This window comes from Sander vitreus, chromosome 19 (assembly GCF_031162955.1).
Source record: "Sander vitreus isolate 19-12246 chromosome 19, sanVit1, whole genome shotgun sequence".
NCBI classification, from domain to species: Eukaryota; Metazoa; Chordata; class Actinopteri; order Perciformes; family Percidae; genus Sander; species Sander vitreus.
This window is the reverse complement of record NC_135873.1, coordinates 4,873,241-4,885,845: the sequence shown is the minus strand read 5'-3', so window position 1 is coordinate 4,885,845 and position 12,605 is coordinate 4,873,241. Positions and strand designations below refer to the sequence as shown.

General features: G+C 40.5%; 1 protein-coding gene across 2 annotated transcripts in view; it reads left to right on the top strand.

Annotated features, from left to right (window-relative positions):
• The window catches only part of capn1 (calpain 1), a 31,391-nt gene that overhangs the window by 5,128 nt on the left and 13,658 nt on the right, over positions 1-12,605 (top strand). For both annotated transcript variants that reach the window (XM_078275492.1, XM_078275493.1), the window contains 3 exons: positions 2,044-2,113; positions 4,213-4,331; positions 11,410-11,543. In XM_078275492.1, coding sequence (XP_078131618.1) covers positions 2,044-2,113; positions 4,213-4,331; positions 11,410-11,543 — 323 coding nt within the window. The remainder of the gene's footprint in view (positions 1-2,043; positions 2,114-4,212; positions 4,332-11,409; positions 11,544-12,605) is intronic.

Here is a 12,605-nt window from a genome sequence, read left to right as displayed (position 1 = left end):
GACAGTTGAGAGACCAAACATGCAACCAAAAAACAACCTTTTTAATGCATGTATGTGATTTATTTCACAATATTTACTTCTTGGTCAGTATAGCGTGTATGTGAGCATTCAACCAGCACCTGGAACACCTAAAAACAATCCACAATTTAAACTGCTTTACCATACATTGATAACATGATATTCATACCAAAGTAACGTTACCAAACGTTTGAGTAGCACTGACAAAACACTGCTGTTATCCTAAAAAAAATCCTGTCAACTGTCATGAAATAATGTAATTTAGTGTAATAATGAACTGTACAGTACATGTGATTTTGAAGGACATAAGCAAAAACATGCAAAAAAACAGGTATGTTCCTTTAAATTTGTGTTTGGGAGAAAGCTGAGAAGGAACTATGGACGCTAACTTTCTATGATGGTCCTATGAAATATATCCGACATTGACTGATTACTTCAGGAGCGAGCAGATAATGACTGAATATCCATTCTGTTTAAGGATTTTTATTACCTGCTCTAATATTTTTCCACAGACATGAATTTTATCTGTTGCTTGGCAACTAAACTTTTTGTCAGCAATGGTTGGTCGATATAATTTTAATGTTCCCACAACACTAGTCAGGACTTTTGCAAGTGTCTTTAAAGAGGTTTCTTCTTCTTCTTCTTGTTTTTTTTCTCTATCTGTCCATGTATATCCCCAAACCTCCAATCCTTCCCTGCTTGCCTGTCTCTATGGTTCTTTCTCTCCCAGGCTCTCATCACTGCGCTCCCTACATTATAAATACATCAGGGTGCTCCCTGTAGCTAAATATTGGACCAGAGAATTAAGTGGGACTGTCTTCATTCGTTTTTATCACGGCAGCCCTTGCTCTCATCACTGTTCAATTTGCACATACCATGACAGGTTGCTGCTGTCAGTCCCGTAATAGAGCAGCAAGCAGAGAGCATGGTCTTAAAAGCTCCCGGGGTCGTGATCATGAGCGTGACTGCAGCATGTTAGCTCCTCTTGCAGCTTCCATTTGAGTGTGTGAGAGCCACTGTGTGGTAACGCGTGTCCTGTTGTGTGTCAGTCCGCTCTAATGCTTTCTGGGGTCTGATTTCTCCCAAAAAGTCTGATGTTTCATAATGCATGCGCATTGCCTGAACCACAGGATCTGTAATATGTACCATGCATAAGAGGGTTCATGGTCTTTCTCCAATAATCTGTGCTTTGTGTGAGCCTGAAAAAGAGAATTGTGTGTGTCTGTAAGTGTTTCTGTGAATTCAACCATGTTCCCTGATGGTGTGTGTGTGTGTGGGGGGGGGGGCAAGAGAATAAATGGAATATTTCTTTTTATAGCTTCATGTGGAGTTTCTCATGCTCAACATGCGGGGTCGAAGAGGGTTTACAGAGCAGGAAGCTAAGACGTGAACACTAGAATGCAACATTTCTTTCCTGAAATGTTTATTTTGTGATCTCTGCTGGTCCTTAAATAGTCTGGTTTTCATTTTACCTGTGCGATTTTTAAAGGGGCAGCATTTTAGCTTTAAAAAAAAAAAAAAAGGGTTAATGGATTATCAGAATTGTTGCCATTTAATTATCTGTCAATCGACTAATAGATTCAGCTTTATACTTGTGTGCTGAGATTGATATTTTTGTTAAGAACCGAGATAGCTTTGGGATGTTAGCTTAGCGCAAATACTAGAAACAAAAGCAAGAAGCTAGCCTAGCTAAGTCAAAAGTTAGAAAATACACCCTTGAACAACTTCAAAGCTTGTTTAGTATCGTATACAGTACTGTATGTGTTGTATCCTATAGATAATTACTTATACTTATTTTTTAAATGATTTAATGTATTCTCATCTCATCTTGTGAAGGGCCTATTGCATGAGTGGAATATGGTCTCAAAAATATATATAAACTGCAAGTCTCCTTCAAAAACAATCCAAGGCACATTGTAGGGTTTGTACAAAACACAGTCAGCATGAGAACGACAGCAAATGTAACATGCTTGTAAAAATGGGTATACAAAAGCAAGCATTGCAATAATTTTGTACACTCGACAGGAGTTCTGCAAATGTCCCGAGTTCATCGTAGGTGGAGCCACTCGCACAGACATCTGCCAGGGATCTTTGGGTAAGTCCATCCCCGAGAGTTCTTATGTGTTTCACTGTTACTACTGCAAGATCAACGTATTACAGGAGAGGAGAGACATATCTTAAATTTAATCTGGTAGAAAATCAAAGTGAAAAATGCCACTACCAATTAAATAAATACCATTAACCTGCTCCCATTGCATACATAATGAGAATCATCCTTAATGTGTCAGTCTTTAACTGTAAATAAAGACTGAACTCTTTCTTAAGTCAAATGCCAGATTAAAAAAGTCAACAGAGCAAACTGAATGAGGATAGGAGTGACGGATAGAGACGGACAGGCTGAAAGAAACAGAGGAGGGTTCACAGTCAATTCAGCAGAGCCAGTAACAGTTTATTGCCTGAGAAGTTTCTTGCTCGACACAGAGCTGCATCTATAATTCATGCTTTGTTTCTCTGCCTCACATCTGTAAACAAGGCCACCCTCCCTCTGTTGCAGTAGCTCTGGCAGTGCAATAAGTAACTTTCCCCTTTTATCCTTAAAAATGCAATTCTATACCCAACCCCCCTCTCACTCTCAGAGGAGCAGCTGAATTGCAAAACAATAAACCCAAAAATGATGAGCCAGAAAACATGATGCTTCACTTTGTTTTGCAGCCCAAATGCACCATGACTAAGAAGTATTTATCTGAATGCTACGGGGTTATCTGTTTAGGCTGTTCTCATTCACTGTTTGTACTTAAACCTACGCAAAGTAATGCACTATGATTCCTCTATAACCAACATAACCGTGAGCCAGGACGTGCTAACTTTCTAATGAGAAAGTCAGGCGATGTAGTATAAAGAGCGGCAACGTCTGCGAAGGTAGGATGTCGGGGATGGATGGGTCCAAATAACACAGGACCTTCACCCAGGAGACCACTGTTCATGTCCCGCATGAAATCAGAAGTCAACTTTGACTTATTTGAACTTACTTTTGTTAAGTAACTTGTTTACGCCACGTATGTCATTTACGTTCTTAACTTACGTACTTAACTAACATACTTATTTTAACCCAACCACGATCTTTTCCTAAACTAAAGTAGTTTTGTTGCCTATATACGTTGTGCACTGCTTGTGCCGGCGCACTGATTGCTTGTGTGGCTGGACATTTGTAGGATAACAAACTAAAAATTGTGCATACATTTTCAACCGATATCATACGAACCGCTGTATGAAGATACGTTTATGTGTTAGACGACCCACCAGATGCTATCAGGGTCTGTTTATGGATTATACAATAAGAATATAAATATGTTCACATAAAATTTAAACCGCCCGTGCTTTTTAAAATTACTTTTGGTATACAGTAGAAGTACTGTGTATCAATAACCAGCACGAATAGATGCAACACTAGCTAAAATGAACTAGAACGTTTTAAGAAGAGCCATGACTTGGCATTAACATTCAAGATATGATAATAGACCAATCTAAATGTTAAACTACTCCCAGATAACACAAGAAAGATCACTGTAGTATCTCAAATCATATGCCACAAACCTGTATGTGTAAAAGAAAGATGGTAAAAACTACAGTCAGGGTGTTCCTGTCCTCTAATCAAGAAACGTTTGGATTGGGGGATGACCGCCTGGTGCCTCCAATACGCCACATCATCAGTTGTGCACCCCGGCCTCATACGGTGTTTCGGCCTTTATCACAATACACCCTGACCCGAGGCTGGCCCACTGCAGGCTGATCAGACCTGGGTGTGTGTTGCACTGGAGGCTCCATGAGGTCATTTGGCAGCCCATACAGTCTCCTTCCGCTTCGGCCACAGCCAGTGACTGCTTCTTTCAGCAGCAGTTGCAAGGTCTTTGATTCTAGTTTTATGAGTTTCTTTCTCACTGAGCTTCCAAGTACATTCTGCCTCAGGCAGCGTCATAAATGAATTAGACCTTTATGGGAAATGGTTAGGATTTTATCTAGCTCTCTGTTAATATGGGAATGGATGTAGAGGGAGTCTGCTTTATTGGAAATGAGTGTCCAACACCTAAACAACCTGCTGTCATTCTTTTTAACATTCAAATCTATTATAGTAGTTTTGGGCATTCAGGGCTGATCCCGTGTAATACAACTGTGTGTGTGTGTGTGTGTCCTCAGGTGACTGCTGGCTGCTGGCAGCCATCGCCTCGCTGACCTTAAACGACAACCTCCTCCACAGAGTGGTTCCTCACGGACAGAGCTTCCAGCGGGATTATGCCGGCATCTTTCACTTCCAGGTAACAATAGCTTCACTCCCTGCATTTACACGTCTAAGGACAGAACACAGCCGACACTCCCCATTGGCTACTCTTCTCTAGCAGCTGACCATCTAAAGACCTCACAGGCTAAACTCAAGACTTGCAGACTGAACCGATGTGTTATCATGTCTCTATGGTTATGACATTTTATTTCCTGACCATTTAAAGGTGCTGTAGGTAGGATTGTGAAGATCCAGGACTTAGCCAAAAAATTGAAACATCGACAACTTCTCAGTCCCTCCCCCCCTTTCCGCTAAAGCCCAAAACGGTCTCCAAGCCCCTCCCCCCACAAAGGAGAATGAATGTGTGTGCATGAGCAGTGATTGACACGCAGTTAGACACCCCCCCCTGGCCCTTATTGGTGCGTCTGAACATGGAACGGAGGAAGCAATCTCAAAAGTGTGTTTCAAAACAGTTTTTAATATTACTGCCACTGGCATTTTATGCAACATACAGTATGTGCAGGGTCTGCTGCTTTAAGTACAGCAGAGATAGATGCCATTTGAATGCAGACTAGAATAACCCTTTAGAAGGGGTTTCTAAACACAAATACTGTATTCTTATCAAACCCTCAACTGAAGACATGCACTACTGTGTCAGCTCACTTAATTTGATGTGTTTCTGCCTCAACCTCTTCCTGTTGTGTAATTTCCTGCAAGGTGTACCGCTGGTGGTGGAAACTGTTAGAGTGAAATCAAGATCAAAGTTAGTTTTCATTGGTTCAAACCAAGGAAGTAGAAACGTTTATTTTGTTGCATTTTTGTATGTACTGTAGTTGTGTTTGACTTCTGGCTGATTCATCACAGGCAAAGTAATGTCTATTCACCTGCAAAAATACATCTAGAGTTTTCTTTTAGGCAGAAACGGTGCTACTGTGAATGGTTTTGTTGATCTCTCGCTGTGGTTAGATGCATGATGTTAATTACTTTCCCATTATTTATACTTTTGTTTGTTTTTGGCAAGAAACGCAGAGCAGTTTGAATATAGTTGCAGGCATTCTTGCTTTTGGCCACTAAGCAGCTCTCACTGTATGTAAAATAGTACTGAAATGATAGGTTGATTGGCAATAATGTTACTACTCTGCTTTCTCCTGTATGGATTTCTTGGTTTTCTTCATCTCATTTAATTCTAAACTTGATCCAATTTATCCAATTTATTTTAACAAAATAAGCATTTGCAGGATTACTCTGAGACCATATTAATCAAAAAATGATTTATGATCTGCAGTTGTGAGTATGTTTCTCGCTCAATGGTAATTAATATGTTGAACCAGTGAGTCAGTGAATAGTTTAACTTATTCTCTCTCCCCAGAATATTCCAGAAAGAATAAGGAATTAAACAGAAAATGTTCCTCTCATAATCTCCTCTTTTCACTTTTAGTTCTTCCTCACTGAGTCATCTGAGATAACTAACCTCTTAGATCCACACCCAGTAAGTCAATAGATGTAACCTGGAGGATTTGAGTCACGGTCAAGCTGGTTTAAGCACACACTCCTAGAGTGACCAACATCCATTTCACCCATCACACATAGAATTTTTTATCTGTCAGACACATCTATTAAAAAAAAACTATTGACAGTCAAACAATGATGTGTATAACGTAGCTCAGTATCATCTCTCCTTCCTTGAGGACCAGTCTTGCTGCTTTGTGGCTTAGATAGAACATCTTGGTTCTATTTATTCTATCTCTATGGCGCGAGCCTCTGGCATACTGCCGGGCCTTATCAGCTGAACTTTGCTTTGCACACAAAATACTCCAGACACATGCACACATGCAAAAGCGCAGGTGTATTTGAGACCATACAGTAGCTGCTGCACGCTGGAGCAGTGATGCGGATGTTGGAAAGATCACAAACCCTTTTGTGCTGCAGTCAGTGAGCAGGTAAACAACACATACATTCAGTCCAATATTAGGTAGGGAAATCTTTGCAGCAGTGTTTCATAATTATGAGAAGCTCAATTTTAATGTAGTACATTTTAGAACAAAAATGAATGAGAATAGAAAGAACCTGCTCACTGGAATCATCAACTTTTACTGGCAGCACAGGTCTGCATGAGGAAGTAATCCCACTGAGGTCTTGTGGATGTGCACGTGACTACACTTGCCGTATATTATAGCCCATCTTTGTAGTTAATGTATTTGAAAGCTACATTTTTGATTATATACTGTAGAATAACTCTTTTTGCCTTTAGTGATGGCCAGCTCTTTGATATAGTGTGAAATATAAATGTACACTTTTTTCCCACTTCAGTTCATTAAGTGGTACTTGAAACTAATGAACAAATTGCTGTAGCTGTACTTTGAGATGAATGCTAACATAACCCACTTACATGTTAAATGCTGATAAAGCCTGACAAGCTTATGAGGTGTCCTATAAACCTCCGGTTGCTTTGATAATAATAATTTATACTTTATCAACCCGCAAGGGAAATTGCAGTACAATGTTTTCACTCACATACACACAGGCCTGAAAAACACACACATGCTCAGTACCTATACGCAATGCACAAATGGAGAGATGTGAGGGGGCTGCAGCTGTCAACAGACAGGCGCCCCAAGCAATTGGGGGTCCGGTGAGCACCTTGGCAGAGCCCAGGAGGTGAACCACTACCACCATACTTTGGTCCGTATGAAGACTTGAAACTGCAACCCTACGGTTCCCAACCCAACTGCCTACAGACTGAGCTACTGCCACCACAAAACAAAATGGCCTTTTTTAGGTCAGTCACAAGTAGTAGTAGTAGTAGTAGTAGTAGTTTAAGTAGTAAGGACTTAAGATGAAATGATAAGCAGATCACGGCATGTAAACTCAAACTATTGTGTTGTTATCCTAGAGCGATTACCTGTGATTATGCAATATGCAGTAGTGCTAGGAATAAGAAAAGCACTTTTTTCTATCTATAGTCTATTTTTACTTACTGTTACTATTCTATTCTGTTCGATAATGACGTCAGGAAGGGCTGTGGACGAGTGTTTCCGTCTGTGTGTCTGTGATCTGACGTGCCTCATTACTTGAGTGCTGTAATCTTACACAGGCATGTCTCTGGTGCTTCCATCAGCTCGACTGCAAAGCAGGAGCGACTGTGAACCTCTTTGCCAATAATGTGTAGCTAAGCAGCCTCTCATGTTCCTCTCATGTTCTCATAAAACAGCTGCAGAAAACAGTGAGAGAAGATTTGAAACAGATTTTAATATTCTCCATCTCAACCTGCTCTCAACAGAGCTGAGTCGGCTTCCCTCTCTTGATGCAGTGAAGGTTTTGCCAACCAGACTGTCTGCCTGCCAGGTGTTGACAAAAGAGAGGGGGAGATAGAGAGAGAGAGAGAGAGAGAGACAGCAAGAGTGAGAGGGAGAGAGGCACACACAGAGAGAGAGAGAGAGAGAGAGAGAGAGAGAGCGGGAGAGAGAAACAAGGAAGTGTTTCTGAAGACAAAGATTTGAGCATTTCCAGGGCTGCAGCGCTGACTCATCTGTTAGCAATGGATCAATAAAACACACACACACACACACACACACACACACACACACACACTCGGCCTTGGCTGACTTCATTACAGTGAAGTCAGCCAAGGGGAAGCCAGTTGGCCTGTTTTTTTTACTGATTCCCAGAGACTGTGTTCATTCTTATGAACAGTGGTTGTTCTGCATACACACACATACTTGTTCTCACTGCTAGAATGGGGGGAAATAATTCTTTAATTTGCTCTAAAGGCTTGTAAATGCATGCATGTGTTTAATGTGCATCAAATGGCTCGTAAATACATATGGCTGCTTTCCATTTGGTAGAGTAAGAGTTGCCCTACTTTCATCATCCTCTTTTTCTATTATGCCTATATGAATTTTTGTTTTAGCCTCTCTTCATTGTGTTTGTATTGCAGCCAATAAACATTTCCATTACTTGCAGTTTTTAATTTTTCTTCTCTGCCCGAGTTTCCATGCTCTGTTCCCTTTTGTGTGCTGTCAAGTCTTCCAGGGATTCCCCTTTGTATTAATTTTGATCCTTTAAGCCTCTGGATAAATTACCCAGACCTGGATGAGTCATCCCAAAATGTAATTATGAGTGCTGCTGACTGTGGGAATCTTAATTGTAGAAGGGCACAAAAGGAGGGAGTCTGTGCGAACGAGCGAGGCAGGCAAACAAAAGAAGAGTGAGAATAAATTATAAACTAGGTAATCTCAGCCATCTCAGTTGGAAAGACTAAAAAAACTAGGGCAGAATCTTTTATCGTTTTCTTATTATAGCACACATTTCATACAGCAAGTCTGAACTGTCTGTTGAATTGTCGAGGATTTCTCATGCTTCAAGGCCGGCTAACTGCAAGTCATGACACAGATGTGGTAAACGAATTTCCTAAAGCGGGGCTGGGTGTTGCTCCCACATTGCTGTGAGATTATCGCCCAACAGTGTCAGTGTGAAAGAGTAAAATGAGGAAGTGTGTATCTTCCAGGGGCAGGCAAGTGTGTGTGTGTGTGTGTGTGTGTGTGTGTTGTCTTCAGTCAGCCGTGTTGTGACACAGCGCCTCCCAGAGGTGGATTCAGCTCTGCGGCGCATACAGAATTCTTGGAAGTCTTCCAGCTGTACACGCACATGCTGACATGAAGTGCAATCTGTAAATTCACATATACATGCACACGCAAGCCAGCTGTAGCTTTTTATTTGCTTGTTATGACAATCCTGCAATTTCCTTCCTCCTCTTCCTCCGTTCTACAAACCTAATTACTTTGACAAGGAAATATTTCTTTCACAACACTGTATTACTCTGTGAGCACTGTTTTTGCATATTATATTCCTCACCACAACTCAGGGTTTCTGAATGGTTCTACTGGTATAACCAGTTCTCAGTTTGCTCTTTGTGTTTTCTGCTCTTGCACAAATCACTCTCAACACGACAGAAAAGCTACATGAAAAGCTAAAAGACAGGACTTTTGCTGCACACTGTCACAGACCATCCAGATGAGATCATCCACTTTGAGACTATTTTCAAATGCCTCAGTCTTTGGCTGTCAAAAACAGCTTAGTGTGGCCAAAAGGGAGGGATAAAAGGTGCAATTTCAAATGTACCGGGCCTGCATCAGTGTAGATGTAGTCTAGCCTAGGAGCCATGTCACATTTCCACAATGTAATTCACAACTTGATGCGAGAACATCGGGCACATAGGAAGATGTGTCTGAACGGCTAGGGTGGCTCAGTGGACTTTGTATGCACATAATTGTTCAAAAACCATCAAATGCTTTGCTTCAGGTGTGATTGGGTTGGTAGTCACTAGAGATTGGAATTAATGAATTTTTCGTGCGGTAATTTACGAAACAAAAAATATCAACAGATATTTATTGATTGATTCAATCAACTATGGTAAAATAGCAATTGTTTTAGTGTTGAATCAAAAATATTGAAACTTGAATCTTCAAAACCCTCAGTAACACTCAGGTAGAGCTCTGATGGCAAGTACAGGGTTTCTGCGGGGTCCAAAAAAGTCAAAAATTTCTAAATAAAAATGTTAGGCCTTTAAAAAGTATTAAATTCGCTAAAGTATTGTGTTCTAAGTCTTAAATCATTTTAAACGGGTCTTAATTTTCCTATGTCAACGTAACGCTACCTCTAATGATCTTTGAAATGTTCCTTCAGTGCTTTAGAATGTGTTTTATTTATTTATTTTTTTATTCTGTGGTGTTGTAGTTCTTTCTGTTGCTAGTCCAAATATAATCCGCTGCATGCAACTTATATTGCAGCCAATCTAGACAGCAGCCCTATAATGCCAATGAGGAAATCGGGGAATTGTTTCAGACAATGTTTCCGGACTCTGACATCGGACTTTGTTTTTGATGTTGTGATATAGGTGTTAAATTGTATTCATAATGGTTTTAAAAAGGTCTTATAAAGTCTTAAATTTGACTTGGTGAAACCTGTAGGAACCCTGCAAGTCATTTTTCGAATTAAAAGCATGTTTTTTGGTTGTGTTGCTAAGAAACAGCAGGAGTTGACAATAGAAACTCTCCCACTTTTGACGTCTACTTGTAAATGGCAGCTGGCTTCAAGTCATATTGCTCCCACACCATCCTTCCTTTCATCTTTTCATATGTTGTGTTGATCTCTTCTGCTCCCTGCTGGCCAACAGGCACGCAGCCACGTGTAAAGGCCAAATGTGCGAAAACAATTCACCCTGCCCTCATTTACCTCTGTTCACCTGCTGCATTGCAAAGCATTGTTTTGCCTGTTGAAATTAAAATGTCAGATAATGTGTCCTAGGTTCTCTCATTTGTTATGCATCTGACTGGATATAGTGGATATAGGTTTTCTGGGACTGAGAGTTGATTTACTTTACCCACAGCAGGTAAACAAGGTGCAGCAAATCAAGTCTGGCTTGTAAACACATGATTTGCTCGAGGACTGGTTTGGTGGTTTGGTGATATTTAAATTATCAGTGAAGGTGCTGGAGTTTAATGTTGCCTATATTTAGTCTGTATTTATTTCAGGCTTGAAACACAGAAGCAAGCTGGGAACGACAGCTTTTGTCACTGGTCATGAGTAAAACGTGATCAGCTGCTGAATATTTTTTTTCTCCTTTTCCTGCGCTCTACATATCCAATAAGAATTTGAGCTGAGTGAAGCGTCAAATCCAGCCAACTGCCTGATTAATTTGGCAGCAGCAGAAATAAGACAGGGCTGACATTTCTTTATAAGCCAGACAGAACCGATATGTACAGGAAAATCTTTCCAATGAATGGACTATTCCAAGGTAATTATACTAAACTTGAGTGTTTCCATTTTCTTCTATTTTATACTTCTACTCCACTTACAGTTCAGAGGGAAATATTGTACTTTTTACCCCACTACTGTACATTTATTAGTTAATGTGCACCATAAATCTAAATAAAACTCAGTATGTCTCTTGTAAATTAATCCTGGGAGTTTGCCGGGTACCTTCCTGCTGATAATATCTTGTGTCATTTAACCTTCTTCACATACTTTATATGTTACTTATAGTTTGTGTTTCTTTATAAACCTTGTCTGTTAGAGTTTTTTAATATTGGAGTATTCTTCTGTCTGTCGTGCAGTTCTGGCAGTTTGGCGAGTGGGTGGATGTGGTGATCGATGACCGGCTGCCAGTGAAGGATGGGAAGCTGCTTTTTGTCCACTCGGCAGAGGGAACCGAGTTCTGGAGCGCGCTGATGGAAAAGGCCTACGCTAAGTAAGACGTGCAGACATGGGCCAAGTATGATGTATAATGATGTAATAATCACATCATAAAATGCATGATGTTGAACAATATGTTGTTGTTGCTACACCTTTACCTTTTCAGAACGCCCACATTTAAAATTATTTTTATTTATCACTTAGTTGGTACCTACATTTGATTTGATTTTAGTGCCTTAAAGGTGTGATAGAATGCAAAACCGATTTTACCTCGTCATAGTTGAATAACAACAGTTCGGTGGGTAAATATGACATACATAGAAGCTCAAAATCCCATTGATACCCATAGACAGTATATAAGAATGGACCAACAGATCCCGTTGCTCTGGACGGAGACCAGTGAAGGCTATTAGAAGCACTTTTCCGGTGAGCGCCGAACGTTACTGCACAGCCTCCAACTGAGAGAGAGACGACGTAAATGTGACGTGAGCAACCTGTCTGAAAGTTGTAAGCCTTCTGGTAGCTGTGCCGAGAGAAATCTCAATCATTCCCAATCTTGCAGAGAAGGAGAGCGTAGGTATATGTAAGGAGATAACATGGACACAGGCTAATTATTGCTAACTAAAATGCTAGTTAACATTAGTAATTAAACTTAAACAGCTAATGTAAGTCGAAACTGTCTGCGAGCTTCTCCTGTACTATATGGTAATTCCTCTACTGTGCGACAGTAAGTCCCGTGGTTATGACACAATCGTTAGCCTATTTTTACAAAAACGTCTGCTACGGAGCCATAACTTGAGTTACAAGGTAATGGAGCCTTTTATACCCCCTTGTTGATACCCCTATCCTCTGCAAATCTCACATTTTGAAACTGCCGCTGACAACGGGCGAATCTCAACAAAGCTGGAAGCTGACGTGAGCATCCCAAATCCATCAATCAAATAGTCTTTGTCACGCCCCAACATTTGCATAGGCTACACCACTGACCTGAGGTCAGCTTAGTCTTCTGAATCTAACTAGGTCATGCAGATCTCCAGAGGTCCACTATTTAATTACTAAATTCACTTCTGAGACTTTTTTTATAAGAGAAATCAACTATCTAGAGGTCAAATATTGG